We start from the raw sequence: 22073 nt of genomic DNA, 5'->3' as shown, positions 1-22073 counted from the left end.
CCTGTGGTTAGAACTATCCAAACTTTACTCAGTAAGGTCACTCCCATAGAATTCTATGGTCACTCCAACTAAGGCCAACTTTGAGCTCGTTGATGTGTGCGCTGTGCGGAATAGCCTGGGGACGAGGTTAGTTAATAAATTGTCTTTTGTCGTCCCCCAGTGGCCAAAATATAAAGCAGGCACAGTCTAGATGTCAAGTGAATGACTCAAACTTTTGCTAGTCCGATTTTTTATTGAAACAAAAGTATAAACGTTATATAAAAGTATAAAACAATAAGACATTCAACAGGCTTAAGTAATATTTTGTTTACACAATATATTTATAAAATAAGCCTAGAGTAAAACAATGAAATATATTATTGGTGCAAAATAAGCAAAACCGTTTGGTAAATCAAACACAAAAATATCTAACAGATATTGTTTCATCAGTATGCCTCTTTGCATTATATACAGAAATTGCAATCACAAAACCACAGATACACAACAACAACAAAATCACTCACTGTCTTGCTCCTTACCATAACTGATCAGTTGGCTATAACAGCTCTCTTTAGAGGCTAAAGGTCATGCAACCTATTACTATATTTACAAGCAAAATGCTCTATGCACATCACACTAAATTCGACCATACAGCAAATGTTATAAAAAATCTTTCCCTGCTTCTTCTGTCTGTTGTGAGCTCAAATGTGAGAAACCGCTGAGCGATGGCCGAGACGTCAAACCCCATTTACCAGTGTGTGTGTGTGTGTACAGTATGTACAGTATGTCTGTGTGTGTGTGTGTGTGTGACTGTGTGTGCAGTATGTGTGTTTGTGTGTGTGTTTGTCTGTGTGTGTGTGTGTGTTTGTCTGTCTGTGTGTGTGTGTGTGTGTGTATGTGTTTGTCTGTGTGTGTATGTGTGTGTGTGTGTGAGAGAGAGAGAGAGAAACGGCTGAGTTATGGCCGAGACGTCTAACCACATGTACGTTGTTCACAGTAAACAACAGGAAACCAGGGCGATAACCAGTGAGTTTAAGATTCACACACTACATTTCCCACTGGGGCAATAAGTGTGTGATCGTATTGATTGACAGCTAACTTCAGGAGGTCAGGGTTATTCACCCAATGTCAACAATGCATTATTCCTCCCAACACACATGTACGCACGCACACACACAGACACACAGACAAACACAGCAACACAACACACCCTCCCTTCATAAACCTCCTCGCTGAAGGGTTAGTCTCTGGTTTCCTCAGTTTCCTTCTCTGTCCCTGAGTCTGGTTCCAGTTCCTCCCTCTGTGCAGGAAAGGTTGGTGGGAAGTTGTGTTCTAGTTCTAGGTGTTCCAGGTTCCAGGGCTAGTATAGGTTGAATAGGTTCAGGCTCAGTCTGTGGTTCCACGGTTCCTTCCAGGGTTGGTTGAGGATCTTGTTCTTGTTCTAGATTAGGTTCTACTTCCGGTTCTTCTGGTTCCTCTCTCTGTGATGCCCGATGTTCCCCCAGAAGAAAATAGACCTGATGATGATGATGACTTTATCAAATACTCTACAGCATGTGTGTGATTTCTGTGTCATTTGTGCATGGCCCACAGGCTTTGTATTCACGTTGTATAATCTTTTTCAATTTCTTTGTTTTCAATAGACTGTTTTGTAAGGTTAGGTTTCCTCGTGCATAGACTTATTAATAAAAAACCTATAGAAAGGAAGATATACCTTTTGTGGCCCTAGTTCTGCCCCTTGTTGTGGCCCTTGCTGCTGTGGTCCCTGCTTTGTTGTGGGGCCCCAGGCCCTAGCCGACCCCTGGTAGGCCTTCCACAGCCGTCCATACAGCAGGTCCCGCTTGATCTTAGTGTACAGCTTAGAGGGGTCAAAACCCTGGAGCTGGGGGTGAGGGGTTGAGGGAAGGGTGGGTTGATGGGGTGGCTCCTCTGTGACCCCCTGGATGGTAAAGAGATAGAGGGGGTGGGGCAAGAGAGACTAGGTGATATGTATGTTGTTTAGAAAATAATTGGTAACTAATGTTGTAATGTTGATTTTTTTTAGTTGTCCTTTTATCATATTCTATCATGTACATTTCATGTAAATGTAAACACTATAAAAATAATTGGTAACTAAATTATACTGCATGTAATGTTGCTTGTAACAGTTCTTGGATCAGTTGGCTCCATAATGTAGGCCTAATCATGTTCTATCATGTAAATATAATTTCAATGTAAAGAGGACTGTAATAGAAGTGTAATGAAAGCAAATCTCTCGACCGTACAACCCTCTCGAATAAAATGTGAGAAACGGCTGAGCGATGGCCGAGATGTCAAACCACATTTACCAGTGTGTGTGTATGTGTATGTGTGTGTGTGTGTGTGTGTGTGTGCGTGCGCATTTGAGTGTGTGTGTGTGTGTGAGAGAGAGAGAGAAACGGCTGAGCGATGGCCGAGACGTCTAACCACATGTACGTCATTCACAGTGAACAACAGGAAACCATGGTGATAACCATGCTGAAGGGGCCCTGTGGGTTTTCATGGTAACGTAGGTCACTATAGTTACAGAGGTCACTCTAGCCATAGAGAGAGGCAATGCTTTATCTCTATGACTCTAGAAATGCTTGTGATTAGGGTGCCTACATTAGATGAAGTTAGGCCAATTTTGGGGTACTTTAGATTACAGTGGTCCAAGGTAGCCTGCTTTCAGTTACACCAATGACGTTTTCTGTGGGCTTTAGGTTACAATTACCTTGCAATACTTAATTTCTAAATAAAGATGTCCTTTTCCATTGTGTCAAAAAGGTATGTAGCGGATGTTGAGCTGAAAGAGTAGCTGACAGGATAACTTTACCTCTGAGTCTGTGTGTTGATCTGTCAGATAAGTCTCCACCTCGAATACTCGCCTCCTGGAAAAATATATATCAGCAGATAAGTATTGGTGTTACAGTCAGAGAGCTGATGACTTTTGGTGTTATAGTCAGTGCTACTGGAAACTTTACTGAGAGAGAGAGAGAGAGAGGCCTGTATTTCCATGTGAGTGTGAGAGAAATACAAAGCGAAAAGAAAGACAGAGAGGAAGATAAATAAAATAAAATAAAATTGTATTTTGTCACATGCGCCGAATACAACAGGTGTAGTAGACCTTAGCGTGAAATGCTTACTTACAAGCCCTTAACCAACAATGCAGTTCAAGAAATAGAGTCAAGAAAATATTTACTAAATAAGCTAAAGTAAAAAATTAAATGAAAAGTAACACAATAAAATAACAATAATGAGGCTATATACAGGGGGTACCGGTACCGAGTCAATGTGCGGGGCTACAGGTTAGTCGAGGTAATTTGTACATGTAGGTAGGGGTAAACTGACTATGCATAGATAATAAACAGTGAGTCAATGTGCGGGGGGGGGGGGGTCAATGTAAATAGTCCGGGTGGCCATTTGATTTGTTCAGCAGCCATATGGCTTGGGGTAGAAGCTGTTAAGGAGCCTTTTGGACCTAGACTTGGCGCTCCGGTACCGCTTGCCGTGCGGTAGCAGAGAGAACAGTCTATGACTTGGGTGACTGGAGGCGGTGATGCAACCGGTCAGGATGCTCTCGCTGGTGCAGCTGTATAACTTTTTTAAGATCTGAGGACCCATGCCAAATCTTTTCAGTCTCCTAAGGGGGAAAAGGTGTTGTCGTGCCCTCTTCACGACTGTCTTGGTTTGTTTGGATAAATGATAAAGAGAAACAAAAGGGAGAGAGATACAGAGATGAATGACATTGATAGACAAAGAGAGACATATATATATATATATATATATATATATATCAGAAATACAGTGTAGACATTGTTAATGTTGTAAATGGCTATTGTTGCTGGAAACTGTTGATTTTTTATGGAATATCTACATAGGCGTACAGAGGCTCATTATCAGCAACCATCAGTCCTGTGTTCCAATGGCACGTTGTGTTTGCTAATCCAGGTTTATCATTTTAAAATACTAATTGATCATTAGAAAACCCTTTTGCAATTATGTTAGCACAGCTGAAAACTGTTGTGCTGATTAAAGAAGCAATAAAACTGGCCTTCTTGAGACTAGTTGAGTATCTGGAGCATCAGAAATTTTGGGTTCGATTACAGGCTCAAAATGGCCAGAAACAAATAACTTTCTTCTGAAACTCGTCAGTCTATTCTTGTTCTGAGAAATGAAGGCTATTTCATGCGAGAAATTGCCAAGAAACTGAAGATCTCGTACAACACTGTGTACTACTCCCTTCACAGAACAGTGCAAACTGGCTCTAACCAGAATAGAAAGAGGAGTGGGAGGCCCCGGTGTACAACTGAGCAAGAGGACAAATACATTAGAGTGTCTAGTTTGAGAAACAGACACCTCACAGATCCTCAACTGGCAGCTTCATTAAATAGTACCCGCAAAACACCAGTCTCAACATCAACAGTGAAGAGGCGACAGTGGGATGCTGACCTTCTAGGCAGAGTTGCAAAGAAAAAGCCATATCTCAGACTGGCCAATAAAAAGAAAAGATTAAGATGGGCAGTCTGAGATATGGCTTTTTCTTTGCAACTTGAGTTAATAAAGCCGCAAACAAACATGGTCTATTTTTTGCTTTCTTGAGTAAGGCAGCTCCAAAATGCAGGTGTTTCAGCCTAGCTCAGTGCTTTCTGTGGTGGAGGGGCAGCCAGTGGTAACATTGCTAAGGTGCCACTGGAGCCCCGGGTTCGATCCCAGGCTGTGTCACAGCCGGCTGTGACTCATGGGTCTCCCAGTCCATGAGGCAGCACACAATGGGCCCAGCATCGTCCGGGTTAGGTGAGGGTTTGGCTAGCCGGGACGTCCTTGTCTCATCGTGCTCTAGCGACTCCTTGTGGCGGGCCGGGCAAGCTGATTTCGGTCGTCAGTTCGACAGTGTTTCCTCTGACACATGCGGCTGGCTTCCGGCTTAAGCGAGCAGTGTGTCAAGAAGCAGTGCGGCTTGGCTCTCAACCTTCGCTGAGTCCGTAGGGGAGTTGCAGCGATGAGACAAGATCTTAACTACCAATTGGATATCACGAAAAGGGTGTAACGCCATGGGCCAGAAAGGTTTGAATACACTGGCCATGCTGTCAATCAAGCATGACTTCTGCCGCGTTCAAAACAACTGGAAACTCGGAACTGGGAAATCACAGACTTCACTGAGTTCAAGACAACTGGGAATACGGAAAATTATTTTTGAATGGTCATCCAACTCGGAATTCCAAGTCGGGATTTCGGGCCTCTTTCTAGAGCCCACAAGAAGGACCGTCGCACCACCTTCCTGTTCAAGTGAGCACAGTACAACAAGGTGAGTCCAAAAATGTATTGTATGCTGCTGCATAAATGATGTAATATGCCAGGGAGATATGTATACTGTAGCTAAGAAAGTAATACTAAGTGTATGTTGTGTAGTAAGCTGTTAGTAGCCCATGTGCCTCACCCTAATAATTTGGTCCCTTTCCCCCTCATAACTTAGCTTACTGTTCTGACTTGGTGGTGCACATGTAGCCTATAGCCTGTTTTAGAGAAATGTCATCATCAAATATTGTAAGAGCTTTCATTGTCTGCTTATATGCCCCCTTTATTTATCCTACGGTTCTGACTTGGTGTACATGGAGAATACTGTAAGAACGGCCCATGTTCTGAATTCTGTCGCTGTACATTTCAAAAGTGCTGAACAAATACTTATATTGACTACATCCGTCCTAGCTCGCTCATTATGGATTGCCTCTTAACCGCTCGTCGTTCCCTTATGTCATAGTTTGTACATCTCAATTGTCAGTAGAAACCACATTTGTTTAAGCAAGTCAGCCATATCAGCTATGTTTTAAAAAAAGGCAGTAAATGAGACTGAATGAACTGTTTCGCTGCCAGACAAGGCTCCGCTGATAGCCAGGTGTAGCGGTGGTAAGGATTCACTCCATAGTGCTGAAATGAAAGCTCTGCTGTTGTGACAGCTTTATGTAGGCCCTAACCGTTTGTGGGCCCCGTTTGTCACCGTTATAGTGCAATGACTGTATTGTTTAGTGTTGTGTAGTGGCTTTGCTGGCATGCATAAAAACATTTTTCTGTTTTGTTTGCCCCACCAAGATTTACATGCTAAAATTGCCACTGCACTCAGTGTATATATATATATAGAGAGAGAGAGAGAGTGAGAGTGAGAGAGAGAGAGAGACAGAGAGAACAGACAGACACAGAGAGACATTGGGTTTGGTTGACGAATAGGTACCTGCAGCAGCAGTGTCTGTAGCAATACTTCCAGCAGTAGTAGAGAGAGGTGGCAATACAGAGGAGACAGATGGTAGATCCTCCTACTAGCAGAGCCCACTGCTCCACTTGTCTCTCCCCTAGTAAACCCTCTGGGCCTTCTGACTCCTGGGCCTCCTCTGTGAGTAGACCATAGATAGACCCACATTCAATCATGCTCACATACATTCACACAAAATTGTGCATACAAGCACTACCCAACCCAAGTAGTTGTGATGGCAAAGTTGAATTTTGTGAAATAATATTTTTTATATGTATTGTATGGATAGTTGTGATCAACAAAGAAAGGGAACCAGAGAGGGGAAATACCAGGATGTGTGGGATAGAAGGAGAGAGAGAAACAGAGACAGACAAACAAGAGAGAGAGCGAGAGAGAGAGAGAGTACCTGTACTTTCATTAATCCTGGTATCTGTACAATGCTCCAGCACTCCAGAGGGAAAGGTGATGAATTTACAGCAGAGCTGACTGTCCTCCAACACAGCGCTACCTCTCAGGCTGAGCGTGTAACTGCCGCTTGAGGTACTACCCTCGATCTCCACAGTATCGTTGTACTCTGGGGCCACGTAGGTACCTTAATGGCATATATTATATTATTAATATACAGTACCAGTCAAAGGTTTGGACACACCTACTCATTCTAGGGTTTTTCTATATTTTTTTCTATTTTCTACATTGTAGAATAACAGTGAAGACATCAACACTATGAAATAAACATATGGAATCATGTAGTAACCCAAAAAGTGTTAAACAAATCAAAATATATTTTATATTTGAGATTTTTCAAAGTAGCCCCCCTTTGCCTTGATGACAACTTTGCACATTCTGCAATAGTCAAAGTAAAAGCAATTAATGAGTATTATTATATTATTATTATATTAAGTACCGAATATGGGATGGAAGATGCCCAGTTTCAGTCTGGTGGTGGTGTGGTGTGTACTGTTGGTCATCTCCCAGTTGATCTGAGAAACAGTGTCATTGTCCCCCATGAGACGACAGGTGATAGATAGATGATATCCATCCCATGTGTGAGATACAGAAATCCCACTGTCTGTCATGCCTGTGTGAAGTAATAAAGTAGACGTTTTTGCATCAAAGTTGTGTAGGCGCTAGTAAAAATGACAGCCACTTCCAGTGAAATAATGCTGAAACCATGTTTTTGTGGATCATACATTAAAAACACACTAATACACACTCACACATATTCAGACAGTGGTGTAAAGTACTTAAGTAAAAATACTTTAAAGTACTACTTAAGTCGTTATTTTGGGTATCTGTACTTTACTATTTATATATGTTTGACAACTTTTACCTTTACTCCACTACTTTCCTTAAGAAAATACACTGAGTATACAAAATATTAAGAACACCGTCCTAATATTGAAAGCGTTCTACAGGGATGCTGGCCCATGTTGATTTAAATGCATTCCACGGTTGTGTCAAGTTGGCTGGATGTCCTGGATTTATCAAGTGACATCAATAAGGGATCATAGCTTTCACCTGGATTCGCCTGGTCAGTCTATGTCATGGAAAGAGTATGTATCTATAATGACCGAAAGGTCGCTGGTTCTAATTCCCGAGCCGACTAGGTGAAAAATCTGTCGATGTGCCCTTGAGCAAGGCACTTAACCCTAATTGCTCCTGTAAGTTGCTCTGGATAAGAGCGTCTGCTAAATGACTATAAATTAAATGAAATAATGTTTTGTACACTCAGTGTATATACTTTTTACTCCATACATTTTCCCTGGCACCCAAAAGTACTTGTTACATTTCGAATGCTCAGGCAGGACAGCAATATGGCCCAATTCACGCACCTATCAGTATAACGCGTTGTTATCCCTAATGCCTCAAATCTGGCGGACTCACTAAACACAAATACTGCATTTGTAAATTATGTCTGAGTGTTAGTGTGTCTGTAAATCCCAAAAAATATATGAAAATTGTGCCGTCTCGTTTGCTTAATATAAGGAATTTGATGTATAGCATTTACTTTTACTTTGTACTTTTATTCAAGTATGACAATTGAGTACTTTTTCCACCTCTGTACTTACATTTAAAACTAGATACTTTGAGACTTTTACTCAAGTAGTATTTTACTGAGTGACTTTCACATTTACTTGAGTCATTTTCTATTAAGGTATCTTTACTTTTACTCAAGTATGACAATTGAGTACAATTCTTTAGGGGGTAGATCAGCTTTAAAATTGCAGATAGATTGTAACTTCCATCAATGTAATTGTCTGCATAACTTCCAATCCCCCATATGTTTTTTTCTCACAAATATATACAGTGGGGAGAACAAGTATTTGATACACTGCCGATTTTGCAGGTTTTCCTACTTACAAAGCATGTAGAGGTCTGTAATTTTTATCATATGTACACTTCAACTGTGAGAGACGGACTCTAAAACAAAAATCCAGACAATCACATTGTATGATTTTTAAGTAATTAATCTGCATTTTATTGCATGACATAAGTATTTGATACATCCGAAAAGCAGAACTTAATATTTGGTACAGAAACCTTTGTTTGCAATTACAGAGATCATACGTTTCTTGTAGGTCTTCACCAGGTTTGCACACACTGCAGCAGGGATTTTGGCCCACTCCTCCATACAGACCTTCTCCAGATCCTTCAGGTTTTGGGGCTATCGCTGGCCAATATGGACTTTCAGCTCCTTCCAAAGATTTTCTATTGGGTTCAGGTCTGGAGACTGGCTAGGCCACTCCAGGACCTTGAGATGCTTCTTACGGAGCCACTCCTTAGTTGCCCTGGCTGTGTGTTTCGGGTCGTTGTCATGCTGGAAGACCCAGCCACGACCCATCTTCAATGCTCTTACTGAGGGAAGGAGGTTGTTGGCCAAGATCTCGCGATACATGGCCCCATCCATCCTCTCCTCAATACGGTGCAGTCGTCCTGTTCCCTTTGCAGAAAATCATCCCCAAAGAATGATGTTTCCACCTCCATGCTTCACAGTTGGGATGGTGTTCTTGGGGTTGTACTCATCCTTCTTCTTCCTCCAAACACGGTGAGTGGAGTTTAGACCAAAAAGCTCTATTTCTGTCTCATCAGACCACATGACCTTCTCCCATTCCTCCTCTGAATCATCCAGATGGTCATTGGCAAACTTCAAACGGGCCTGGACATGCGCTGGCTTGAGCAGGGGGACCTTGCGTGCGCTACACGATTTTAATCCATGACGGCGTAGTGTGTTACTAATGGTTTTCTTTGAGACTGTGGTCCCAGCTCTCTTCAGGTCATTGACCAGGTCCTGCCGTTTAGTTCTGGGCTGATCCCTCACCTTCCTCATGATCATTGATGCCCCACAAGGTGAGATCTTGCATGGAGCCCCAGACCGAGGGTGATTGACCGTCATCTTGAACTTCTTCCATTTTCTAATAATTGCGCCAACAGTTGTTGCCTTCTCACCAAGCTGCTTGCCTATTGTCCTGTAGCCCATCCCAGCCTTGTGCAGGTCTACAATTTTATCCCTGATGTCCTTACACATCTCTCTGGTCTTGGCCATTGTGGAGAGGTTGGAGTCTGTTTGATTGAGTGTGTGGACAGGTGTCTTTTATACAGGTAATGAGTTCAAACAGGTGCAGTTAATACAGGTAATGAGTAGAAAACAGGAGGGCTTCTTAAAGAAAAACTAACAGGTCTGTGAGAGCCGGAATTCTTACTGGTTGGTAGGTGATCAAATACTTATGTCATGCAATAAAATGCAAATGAATTACTTAAAAATCATACAATGTGATTTTCTGGATTTTTGTTTTAGATTCCGTCTCTCACAGTTGAAGTGTACCTATGATAAAAAATTACAGACCTCTACATGCTTTGTAAGTAGGAAAACCTGCAAAATCGGCAGTGTATCAAATACTTGTTCTCCCCACTGTATATATACACATATACATACATATACACATACATACATATAAATACATATACATACATATATATATATATATATATATACATCCTTTAAAAAATTAATATTTCCCTTTATTACTTTCCAACCCCACCACCCCTTCCCTATTTGCAGTAAACTAGTGAACAACAATGCTTAGGCCTCTACTTCCAGCTTATACATACTATATACATTTTATGGACACAGTCAATTCTACAATAATTATATTTTGTTTGTTTTTACTCCTGAACTTCCTCAACCTTCTTCGATCATTTTCATGATGTCCATCCGGTTTGCTTCTATATGCCATATCTAACTGTGCTCTTTCACAAAAGCTGATTTCACAATTGAGTACATTCAGACATGCATGCACAAACGCGCACAAACGCACACACACAAAGGTCGAAACCTGTAATATCCCTTTCTTTTTGCCGAAACCTTACACTTTTTAAATCAGCTGGATGTGTATTACCCTACCTTGAACTATTAAAATAGGTTTTAGTACTGCATAACCATACCAATGCAATGTAATGAAACCTTGGGTTTTTGAGGACCACAATGAAAATAAGTATTTTTTTTTTCATCCTAAATTATTATATTAATGCCGTTTTTGCTATGTGTGTTTCTGCTAAACTAAAACTTGAATCTTATCCTAGATGAGTTAGTCTAACCCACCTGTCTGTATCAGCACGAAGACCAGAAGAGTGTAGACACAGCGTTTTCTCATATCTGACTCTGTCATCTGCCACAATGTTCAGTCTTCTCTTTTCCTCTTCACTTGTTGTCTTTTTGTTGTGTTTTCCAGTTCAGTTTCATCTGTTAGCTTTTTTACCACTCTCCTTTTTTTCACTCCACCATAATTATTTTCATTTGTTCATTCCGTGTTTCTCTGAGTAAATCTCTGTATTCACACCAATTTTCTGTCTCTGACTCACAACTCTCAACTTCCTCTTTCCAAACACTTTCGGCCTAAGCACTTTTAATATGATTTCTCTCTCACTCTCACTCTCACTCTCTCTCTCTCTCTCTCTCTCTCTCTCTCTCTCGCTCTCTCTCTCTCTCTCTCTCTCTCTCTCTCTCTCTCTCTCTCTCTCTCTCTCTCTCTCTCTCTCTCTCTCTCTCTCTCTCTCTCTCTCTCTCTCTCTCTCTCTCTCTCTCTCTCTCTCTCAAAAGGAAGAGGAAGTGAAGTGAGGTGAAGAGAGTAGCATAGAGCTGCCGAGCTCATCATATTTTTTCTTTTTTTTTCTTCTTACGTGTTCATGTGTTACTTGGGTTTTTCCATTCTGCTTTCATTTTAATCACACACACACACGTGCACACACACACACACACACACACATGGTCTTGCGCAGCTAAGACAAGGCCCAGATCCCCGTCACAGACTCCAGACAAGGCCCAGATCCCCGTCATTCGCGTGAGGAAGAGACGGAGATACCGTGGACGTAGGTCGGGGTGCCTTGTAAAGATCCGACGGCGAACGAGTAAACTGCCTCTCCCATCAATCCTGTTAGCCAACGTTCAAGCTTTGGATAATAAAATGGACGATTTAAGATTACGGTTATCCTACCAACGGGACATTAAAAACTGTAATATCTTATGTTTCACGGAGTCGTGGCTGAATGACAACAATGACAACATTCAGCTAGCAGGCTATACGCTACATCGGCAGGACAGAACGGCAGACTCGGGTAAGACGAGGGGTGGCGGTCTCTGTATTTTTGTAAACAACAGCTGGTGCACAAAATCAAATACTAAGGAAGTCTCAAGGTTTTGCTCGCCTGAGGTAGAGTATCTTATGATAAGCTGTAGACCACACTATTTACCAAGAGAGTTTTCATCTATACTTTTCATAGCTGTCTATTTACCACCACAAACCAATGCTGGCATTAAGATTGCACTGAATGAGTTGTACAAGGCCATTAATCAACAGGAAAACGCTCATCCAGATGCAGCGCTCCTAGTAGCAGGGGACTTTAATGCAGGGAAACTTAAATCCGTTCTACCTCATTTCTACCAGCATGTTAAATGTGCAACCAGAGGGGAAAAAACTCTAGACCACCTTTACTCCACACACAGAGACGCATACAAAGCTCTCCCTCGCCCTCCATTTGGCAAATCTGACCATAACTCTATCCTCCTGATTCCTGCTTATAAGCAAAAACTGAAGCAGGAAGCACCAGTGACTCGGCTAATAAAAAAGTGGTCAGATGACGCAGATGCTAAGCTACAGGACTGTTTTGCTAGCACAGACTGGAACATGTTCAGGGATTCTTCAGACAGCATTGAGGAGTACACCACATCAGTCACTGGCTTCATCAATAAGTGCATCGATGATGTCGTCCCCACAGTGACCGTACGTACATACCCCAACCAGAAGCCATGGATTACAGGAAACATCCGCACTGAGCTAAAGGGTAGAGCTGCCGCTTTCAAGGAACGGGACTCTAACCCGGACGCTTATAAGAAATCCCGCTATGACCTCCGACGAACCATCAAACAGGCAAAGAGTCAATACAGGTCTAAGATTGAATCATACTACACTGGCTCTGACGCTCGTCGGATGTGGCAGGGCTTGAAAACTATTACAGACTACAAAGGGAAGCACAGCCGCGAGCTGCCCAGTGACACAAGCCTACCAGACGAGCTAAACCACTTCTATGCTCGCTTCGAGGCAAGCAACACTGAAGCATGCATGAGAGCACCAGCTGTTCCGGACGACTATGTGATCACGCTCTCCGTAGCCGATGTGAGTAAGACTTTTAAGCAGGTCAACATTCACAAGGCCGCAGGGCCAGACGGATTACCAGGACGTGTACTCCGAGCATGTGCTGACCAACTGGCAAGTGTCTTCACTGACATTTTCAACATGTCCCTGACTGAGTCTGTAATACCAACATGTTTCAAGCAGACCACCATAGTCCCCGTGCCCAAGAACTCTAAGATAACCTGCCTAAATGACTACCGACCCGTGGCACTGACGTCTGTAGCCATGAAGTGCTTTGAAAGACTGGTCATGGCTCACATCAACAGCATAATCCCAGAAACCCTAGACCCACTCCAATTTGCATACCGCCCCAACAGATCCACAGATGATGCAATCTCTATCGCACTCCACACTGCCCTTTCCCACCTGGACAAGAGGAACACCTACGTGAGAATGCTATTCATTGACTACAGCTCAGCATTCAACACCATAGTGCCCTCAAAGCTCATCACTAAGCTAAGGATCCTGGGACTAAACACCTCCCTCTGCAACTGGATCCTGGACTTCCTGACGGGCCGCCCCCAGGTGGTAAGGGTAGGTAACAACACATCTGCCACACTGATCCTCAACACGGGGGCCCCTCAGGGGTGCGTGCTCAGTCCCCTCCTGTACTCTCTGTTCACCCATGACTGCATGGCCAGGCACGACTCCAACACCATCATTAAGTTTGCCGACGACACAACAGTGGTAGGCCTGATCACCGACAACGATGAGACAGCCTATAGGGAGGAGGTCAGAGATCTGGCCGTGTGGTGCCAGGACAACAACCTCTCCCTCAACGTGACCAAGACAAAGGAGATGATTGTGGACTACAGGAAAAAAAAGAGGACTGAGCACGCCCCCATTCTCATCGACGGGGCTGTAGTGGAACAGGTTGAGAGCTTCAAGTTCCTTGGTGTCCACATCACCAACGAACTATCATGGTCCAAACACACCAAGACAGTCGTGAAGAGGGCACGACAAAGCCTATTCCCCCTCAGGAGACTAAAAAGATTTGGCATGGGTCCTCAGATCCTCAAAAAATTCTACAGCTGCACCATCGAGAGCATCCTGACTGGTTGCATCACCGCCTGGTATGGCAACTGCTTGGCCTCTGACCGCAAGGCACTACAGAGGGTAGTGCGTACGGCCCAGTACATCACTGGGGCAAAGCTCCCTGCCATCCAGGACCTCTATACCAGGCGGTGTCAGAGGAAGGCCCTCAAAATTGTCAAAGACTCCAGTCACCCTAGTCATAGACTGTTCTCTCTGCTACCGCACGGCAAGCGGTACCGGAGTGCCAAGTCTAGGTCCAAAAGACTTCTCAACAGCTTCTACCCCCAAGCCATAAGACTCCTGAACAGCTAATCATGGCTACCCGGACTATTTGCACTGCCCCCCCACCCCATCCTTTTTACGCTGCTGCTACTCTGTTAAGTATTTATGCATAGTCACTTTAACTCTACCCACATGTACATATTACCTCAACTAGCCGGTGCCCCCGCACATTGACTATGCAACGGTACCCCCCTGTATATATAGCCTCCCTACTGTCACTTTATTCTATTGTATATATAGCCTCCCTACTGTCACTTTATTTTTTACTTCTGCTCTTTTTTTTCTCAACACTTTTTTGTTGTTGTTTTATTCTTACTTTTTTTGTTTAAAATAAATGCACTGTTGGTTAAGGGCTGTAAGTAAGCATTTCACTGTAATGTCTGCACCTGTTGTATTCGGCGCATGTGACCAATAAAATTTGATTTGATTTGATTTGATTTAACCTTGTTGGGACATACAATTCAGTCCCATTCAAAATCCTATTTTCCCTAACCCCTAACCCTAACCCTAACCCGTACCCTTACCCTAACCCAAACCCTAACCCAAAAACCTAACCTTAACCCTAACCTTAAACCTAACCCTGGCTCCTAACCCTAAAACTAACCCTATCTCCTAACCCTAAACCTAATTCTAACCCTAACACTAATTCTAACCTTAACCCTAAACCCCCTAGAAATAGCATTTGACCACAAAATGTCCCCAGTTGGTCAAATTGTTATTGGTTTACTATTCTTCTGGTCCCCTCAAGTATAGTTAAACACGTCCATGCACACACACACACACACACACACATACACACACGAACACGCACACACACACACTGATTCAATGAAGCCTGAAACACAGACATTATAGAACCGTGAGGTTCGTGTAGCTGAATAGACAGTACCCTAAAGAAACCAGAAACCTATGACATATCGAGTGGCGCAGTGGTCTAAGGCACTGCATTGCAGTGCTAGCTGTGCCACTAGAGATCCTGGTTCGAATCCAAGCTCTGTCGTTGCCGGCCGCGACCGGGAGACCCATGGGGCGGCGCACAATTGGTCCAGGGTAGGGGAGGGAATGGCCAGCAGGGATGTAGCTCAGTTGGTAGAGCATGGCGTTTGCAACGCCAGGGTTGTGGGTTCAATTCCCACGGGGGGCCAGTAAAATAAAAATAATGTATGCACTCACTAACTGTAAGTCGCTCTGGATAAGAGCGTCTGCTAAATGACTAAAATGTAAATGTATATCCTATCACTAATTAGGATGCAGCTTTGGATCTCTTGATGTGGTTTGGACAGAAGTTATACTGTAAGGCACAATCTGGGCTCTTTCCTGCTGTTCATGGTCATTTCAATTATGATACATACAGGGCCAGTTCCAAGCATAAGCAACATAATTTTGGGGGGGGGACTCAGTTGGGGTCTCAACTTTCTATTGATAGTAAGAATATTAGAATATACCAGGTGCAATTTCGAAATTTGGCTGTGCATCAGCAGTTTCTCTTGTTATGTCAGTCACTGACAGTCACTCAATAAAACATGTCAGCTAAAATGTGTTAGATTGGTAGTTAGTCTAGCCAGCTTTCTAAACTTGTAGTAATCATGGTCGAATACCGACCGGGCACTCAGGGCGTCCAGGGGGCCAACATAGATTTTTTTTAAAGAACAAATTCTTATTTACAATGACGGCCTAACCCGGACGCCGCTGGGCCAATTGTGCGCCGCCCTATGGGACTCCCGATCACGGCCGGTTGAGATACAGCCCGGGATCGAACCAGGGTCTGCAGTGACGCCTCTAGCACTGAGATGCAGTGCCTTAGACCATGCGATTAAGGGAGAGATAGCCTACCTTTTCATGGTTGTTTGATCAATAGGACTGTGAAGTTCCCAAATGCAAGATGACTCCTGTGGTATTAACATATTTGCAGAAATCCATTCAGGTGTATTTTGTGTTTTTTGGCAAATGCGATCTAATGATCTAAAGTTGCGCTGTTGATGTAGCCTGTAAACACAGTCCAGTTCAAAGTGAATGGTGCCAGGCCAGTGTGGCAAATAGCTTATTTGCATATACTGTAGGCCTACTGTAGCTCTGATAAGGCTATGGTGCAAAGGTCTGCGTAGACTCCGGTCCTGTTTTATTTACTGCAGTGTCTACTACTTGACCAAACGCACTGCCACTTTCCCACTCTATACACACACACACACACACACTACACACACTACATTTTCACAAATGGCTTACTATATGGCATTCCCAAACATTCTCTGAATTTGTGAAAACGTGAAAATGTGCTTGCTTGTCAGAAAATGTAATAATAAAACATTTGGGGATGTATATGAACAGATCTTAATAAGATTTCATGTTCCACTTAACTTTAACACACTATGATGTCACCATGGTGTGTGTGTGTGTGTGTGTGTGTGTGTGTGTGTGTGTGTGTGTGTGTGTGTGTGTGTGTGTGTGTGTGTGCGTGCGTGCGTGCGTGCGTGCGTGCGTGCGTGCGTGCGTGCGTGCGTGCGTGCGTGCGTGCGTGTGTGTCTTCTCCCACTGGGCTCTTCTATTAAATATTAATCGCATGGAAATGTCAAACATGAACATCAAAGCACTCACCACCAGAGAGCAGACTGAGCTGCACCACCACCACCACCAGCAGCAGCAGCATGTATCTGTGCCATTGGATGTTTCCTCCATAGAGATAGATAGAGGACTCATCTTTGTATCTGTGCCATTGTAGCGTCTGTGTGACAGCATTGGCAGCGCCATTGAGGCAATCTCCATTTTGAATGAGTCCGTTTTCTTCTACACGGTTGGCTGATCCCTCATGATGACCCGGTTGGATATGACTCCAACAGGGTCACCAGGAGGGATCAGCCAATGAAGTTGGAAGTCTCACCCAGTTGACTACATTAAAATGGTGGAAGCACTCAATGGCACTGCCCATGCTCATACAGTGTTTTGGCCACTAGAGGCCTCTATCACTCTCTATGGTTTCATCACACCAGACCTGGGACCAAATACTATTTGTAATCTTTCAAATAGGTTTTGCGTTTGCTCTATCCTGACTGGAGTGACAGATAGGAGGGGTTTCTAGTTTTAGGATATTTTATCGGTTCCATTAAGCTAGGCAAGCTCAGTCAAGCACAGATAAAGTAATTTGAAATTATTTAGAATAGTATTTGAACACTGGTTCAGTATTTTTAGCTCTGCACAGCACACTTCAGATAGATGATAGATATAGATGCCTGTAGCCTTCCTACACACTGGGTTTGCGTCCCAAGTGGCACCATATGCCCTATATAGTGCCCTACTTTTGACCAGAGCCGTGTAGGCCCTGGTCAAAAGTAGTGCACTATTTAGGGAATAGGGTGCCATTTGGGACGTAGCCCCAGTGGCTTTGGCCTTCATCCCCTAGATGACTCTTTGTCTTCCTGTGTTCTGTAGATTGATCTGAACTCTGTGTGTGTGTGTGTGCGCGCGCGTAATCGTGCGTGTGTGCGTGCGTACGTGTGATTCTTCAGGCGGCCCTGAAGCAAAGTCAGTTACAGACAGAGGAGAGCTTCTGTGTGTCGCTGCCCGCTGTTGTCCTCCAGGATCACAGCAGCCAATCAGATCGCAGGGCCGGGAAACAGCAGCCAATCAGATCGCAGGGCTGGGGTGTCAAGGTTACAATGGGGTGGAATGTTGAGATGAGTGCTGTGCTGTCTGCAGTGAGAGAGGTGCTGGAACCTGTTCTGGAGTGCCGTCAAAGTTCCGTCAACGTTCCACCAACACTCTGCTAACATTCCATTTCTATTTGATATTGTTGTGGTAAATAAGACTAGGTTGTGTTTTTGTGCAAAGCCTCTCATAGTACACTATTAGAAAAGAAAGTGCTATCTAGAAGCTAAAGAACCCTTTTTGGTTCCAGGTAGAACTATTTTGGGTCCCAATGCTTTTTGCATTCTCTTTTTTACCTCTCATTGTTGCTCTGAGTATTCCCAGAATCAACACAGAACACAAGAAAATAAAGGAGGATTATTAAAAGCGGAACTATATGCACACAGACTACTCATCATTTAACAAAAGCTCTCACACTAATTGTATACACCCCTCTCCCGTCGCCCTAACCCCTTCTTAACCCTTTCACCCCGCCCCATCTTCGTTGTGCCCCTAACCCCTTCTTAACCCTTTCACCCCACCCCATCCTCGTTGTGCCCCTAACCCCTTCTTAACCCTTTCACCCCGCCCCATCCTCGTTGTGCCCCTAACCCCTTCTTAACCCTTTCACCCCGCCCCATCCTCGTTGTGCCCCTAACCCCTTCTTAACCCTTTCACCCCGCCCCATCCACGTTGTGCCTCCTAACCCTCTTTATGCCTCTCTTCACACCACCCTCCTGTTCATCCACACACACACACACATGCTATTTCTCTGTAAACAAATTAACAACAGACTTTCAGCATGTTTATAGAGAAAGGCACTCAACATGTACTGCCCTGACACAAATGACTGATGACTGGTTGAAAGAAATTGATATTATTGACCATAACCTGTTGTTGAAAAAATTTATGTGTTATGACTTTTCAACATTTGCCATAAAGATGGATTCAGAGCTACACTACATTACCAAAGGTATGTGAACACCTGCTCCATATCAATGCCCAAAATTATGGGCATTAATATGGAGTTGGTCCCCCCTTTGCTGCTATAACAGCCTCCACTCTTCTGGGAAGGCCTTCCACTGTTGGAACATTGCTGCGGGGACTTGCTTTAATTCAGCCACAAGAGCATTAGTGAGGTCGGGCACTGATGTTGGGCGATTAGGCCTGGCTCACAGTCGGCATTCCAATTCATCCCAAAGGTGTTCAATGGGGTTGAGGTCAGGGCTTTGTGCAGGCCAGTCAATTTCTTCCATACCGATCTCGACAAACCATTTCTGTATAGACCTCGCTTTGTGCACGGAGGCATTGTCATTCTGTTGCCATAAAGTTGGAAGCACAGAATCATCTAGAATGTCATTGTATGCTGTAGCGTTAAGATGTCCCTTCACTGGAACTAAGGGGCCTAGCCTGAAGCATGAAAAACAGCCCCAGACCATTATTCCTCCTCCACCAAACTTTACAGTTGGCACTATGCATTGGGGCAGGTAGCGTTCTCCTGGCATCTGCCAAACCCAGATTCATACGTCGGACTGCCAGATGGTGAAGCGTGACTCATCCCGCCAGAGAACGCATTTCCACTGCTCCAAAGTACAATGGCAGTGAGCTTTACACCACTCCTGCCAATGCTTGGCATTGCGCATGGTGATCTTAGGCTTGTTTATGGCTGCTTGGCCATGGAAATCCATTTCATGAAGCTCCCGACAAACAATTATTGTGCTGACGTTGCTTCCAGTGGCAGTTTGGAACTGGGTAATGAGTGTTGCAACTGAGGACAGATGATTTTTACGTGCTACGCACTTCAGCACTCGGCGGTCCTGTTCTGTGAGCTTGTGTGGCCTACCACTTCGCGGCTGAGCCGTTGTTGCACCTAGATGTTTACACTTCACAATAACAGCACTTACAGTTGACCTGGGCAGCTCTAGCAGGGCAGAAATTTGATGAACTGACTTGGAAAGGAGGCATCCTATGACAGTGCCACGTTGAAAGTCACTGAGCTCTTCAGTAAGACCATTCTACTGCCAATGTTTGTCTATGGAGATCGCATGGCTGTGTGCTTGATTTTATACACCTGTCAGCAACGGGTGTGGCTGAAATAGCCAAATCCACTAATTTGAAAGGGAGTCCACATACTTTTGTATACATAGAGGGTTTTCTTTAATGGAAGCTTCTCTAATGTTAAACATGTAAAGTGTGGTGTATTGCAAGGCAGCTCTCTTGGCCCTTTACTCTTTTCTGTTTTTACCAATGACCTGCCACTGGGGGAGAGGGAGCACGCCCCATTCACATCGATGGGGCCACAGTGGAGAGGGTGAAAAGCTTCAAGTTCCTCGCCGTGCACATCACTGACAACCTGAAATGGTCCATTCACACAGACAGCGTGGTGAAGAATGCCCAACACACCTCTTTAATCTTTGTAGGCTGAATAAATTTGTCTTGGCTCCTAAGACCCTCACAAACTTCTACAGAGAGCAGCCTGTCGGGCTGTATCACCGCCAGGTACGGCAACTGCACCCAACGCATCACCGGGGGCACACTGCCTGCCCTACAGCACCCGGTGTCACAGGAAGGACAAGAAGATAATCAAGGACCTCAGCCACCCGAGCCACGGCCTGTTCCCCCCGTTACCATCTAGAAGGCGGAGACATTACAGGTGCATCAAAGCTGGGACCGAGAGAGCTGAAAAACAACTCCTATCTCCAGGCCATCAGACTATGAAATAGTCACCACTAGCTGGCTTCAGCCCAGTTCCTTGCCCTGAACATTAGTCACTGTTACTAGCCAGCTACCACCCGGTACTCAACCCTGCACTTTAGAGACTGCTGGCCTATGTACATAGTCATTAAGCACTGGTCACTCTAATAATGTTTGCATACTGTTTTACCCACTTCATATGTATATACTGTATTCAAGGCTCATTCTATATACTGTAACTACTGCTGTACACACCTTTTCTATTCATATACTCTCCATAATGTCTATACACACCATCATATACAGTGCATTCGGAAAGTATTCAGACACCTTGACTTTTTCCACATTTTGTTAAGTTACAGCCTTATTCTAAAATGGATTAAATTATGTTAAAAAAAGAAAAAAGAAAAAAATGTATTTACATAAGTATTCAGACCCTTTGGTATGAGACTCGAAATTGAGCTCAGATGCATCCTTTGCATTGATCATACTTCAGATGTTTCTACAACTTGATTTGAGTTCACCTGGGGTAAATTCAATTGATTGGACATGATTTGCAAAGGCACACACCTGTCTATATAAGGTCCCACAGTTGACAGTGCATGTCAGAGCAGAAACCAAGCCATGAGGTCGAAGGAATTGTCCGTAGAGCGCCGAGAAAGGATTGTGTCGAGGCACAGATCTGGGGGAAGGGTACCAAAAACATTCTGCAGCATTGACGGTCCCCAAGAACACAGTGTCCTCCATCATTCTAAAATGGAAGAAGTTTGCACCACCAACACTCTTCCTAGACCTGGCCGCCCGGCCAAACTGAGCAATCGAGGGAGAAGGGCCTTTGTCAGGGAGGTGACCAAGAACCTGATGGTCACGCTGACAGAGCTCCAGAGTTCCTCTGTGGAGATGGGAGAAACTTCCAGAAGGACAACCATCTCTGCAGCACTCCACCAATCAGGCCTTTATGGTAGCGTGGCCAGACAGAAGCCACTCCTCAGTAAAAGGCATATGACAGCCCGCTTGGAGTTTGCCAAAAGGCACCTAAAGGACTCAGACCATGAGAAACAAGATTCTCTGGTTTGATGAAACCAAGATTGAACTCTTTGGCCTGAATGCCAAGCGTCACATCTTGAGGAAACCTGGCAGGATGGTGGTGGCAGCATCATGCTGTGGGGATGTTTTTCAGCGGCAGGGACTGGGAGACTAGTCAGGATCGAGGGAAAGATGAACAGAGCAAAGTACAGAGAGATCCTTGATGAAAACCTGCTCCAAAGCGCTCAGGACCTCAGACTGGGGTGACAGTTCACCTTCTAACAGGACACTAACCTTAAGCACACAGCAAAGACAATGCAGGAGTGGCTTCAGGACAAGTCTCTGAATGTCCTTGAGTGGCCCAGCCAGAGCCTGGACTTCAACCCGATCTAACATCTCTAGAGAGACCTGAAAATAGCTTTGCAGTGACGCTCCCCATCCAACCTGACAGAGCTTGAGAGGATCTGTAGAGAAGAATGGAAGACACTCCTCATATACAGGTG

The 22073-nt window shown here is 44.2% G+C and overlaps 1 protein-coding gene across 2 annotated transcripts; it reads right to left on the bottom strand.

Moving 5' to 3' along the window:
- Positions 1 to 216: 216 nt before the first annotated feature.
- Positions 217 to 11104, bottom strand: LOC311132151 (uncharacterized protein). Of its 2 annotated transcripts, none has more exons than XM_084165371.1 (7): positions 10824 to 11104; positions 7128 to 7301; positions 6630 to 6815; positions 6206 to 6362; positions 2813 to 2867; positions 1694 to 1918; positions 217 to 1460 (listed from the first exon to the last, which is right to left on the bottom strand). In XM_084165371.1, the coding sequence occupies exons 1-7, from the start codon at positions 10888 to 10890 to the stop codon at positions 1236 to 1238; spliced, it is 1089 nt and encodes a 362-aa protein (XP_084021497.1). In that variant the 5' UTR covers positions 10891 to 11104; the 3' UTR covers positions 217 to 1235. The 2 variants fall into 2 exon arrangements, with proteins under 2 accessions (XP_084021497.1, XP_084021496.1); XM_084165370.1 differs by having other exon boundaries at positions 217 to 1496; positions 10824 to 11099.
- Positions 11105 to 22073: the final 10969 nt, after the last annotated feature.

Source organism: Coregonus lavaretus (genome assembly GCF_964263955.1).
Source record: "Coregonus lavaretus genome assembly, chromosome: 7".
Taxonomy (NCBI): Eukaryota; Metazoa; Chordata; class Actinopteri; order Salmoniformes; family Salmonidae; genus Coregonus; species Coregonus lavaretus.
This window is presented reverse-complemented; position numbering and strand designations above follow the sequence as displayed.

Coding starts and splice junctions, on each gene's coding strand:
- LOC311132151 (XM_084165370.1), bottom strand. CDS start 10,890: ATGACAGAGTCAGATATGAGAAAACGCTGTGTCTACACTCTTCTGGTC. Junction 6,816..7,127: donor CATCTTCCATCCCATATTCG/GTACTTAATATA, acceptor TATGCCATTAAG/GTACCTACGTGGCCCCAGAG. Junction 2,868..6,205: donor TACAGACACTGCTGCTGCAG/GTACCTATTCGT, acceptor ATATTTTTCCAG/GAGGCGAGTATTCGAGGTGG.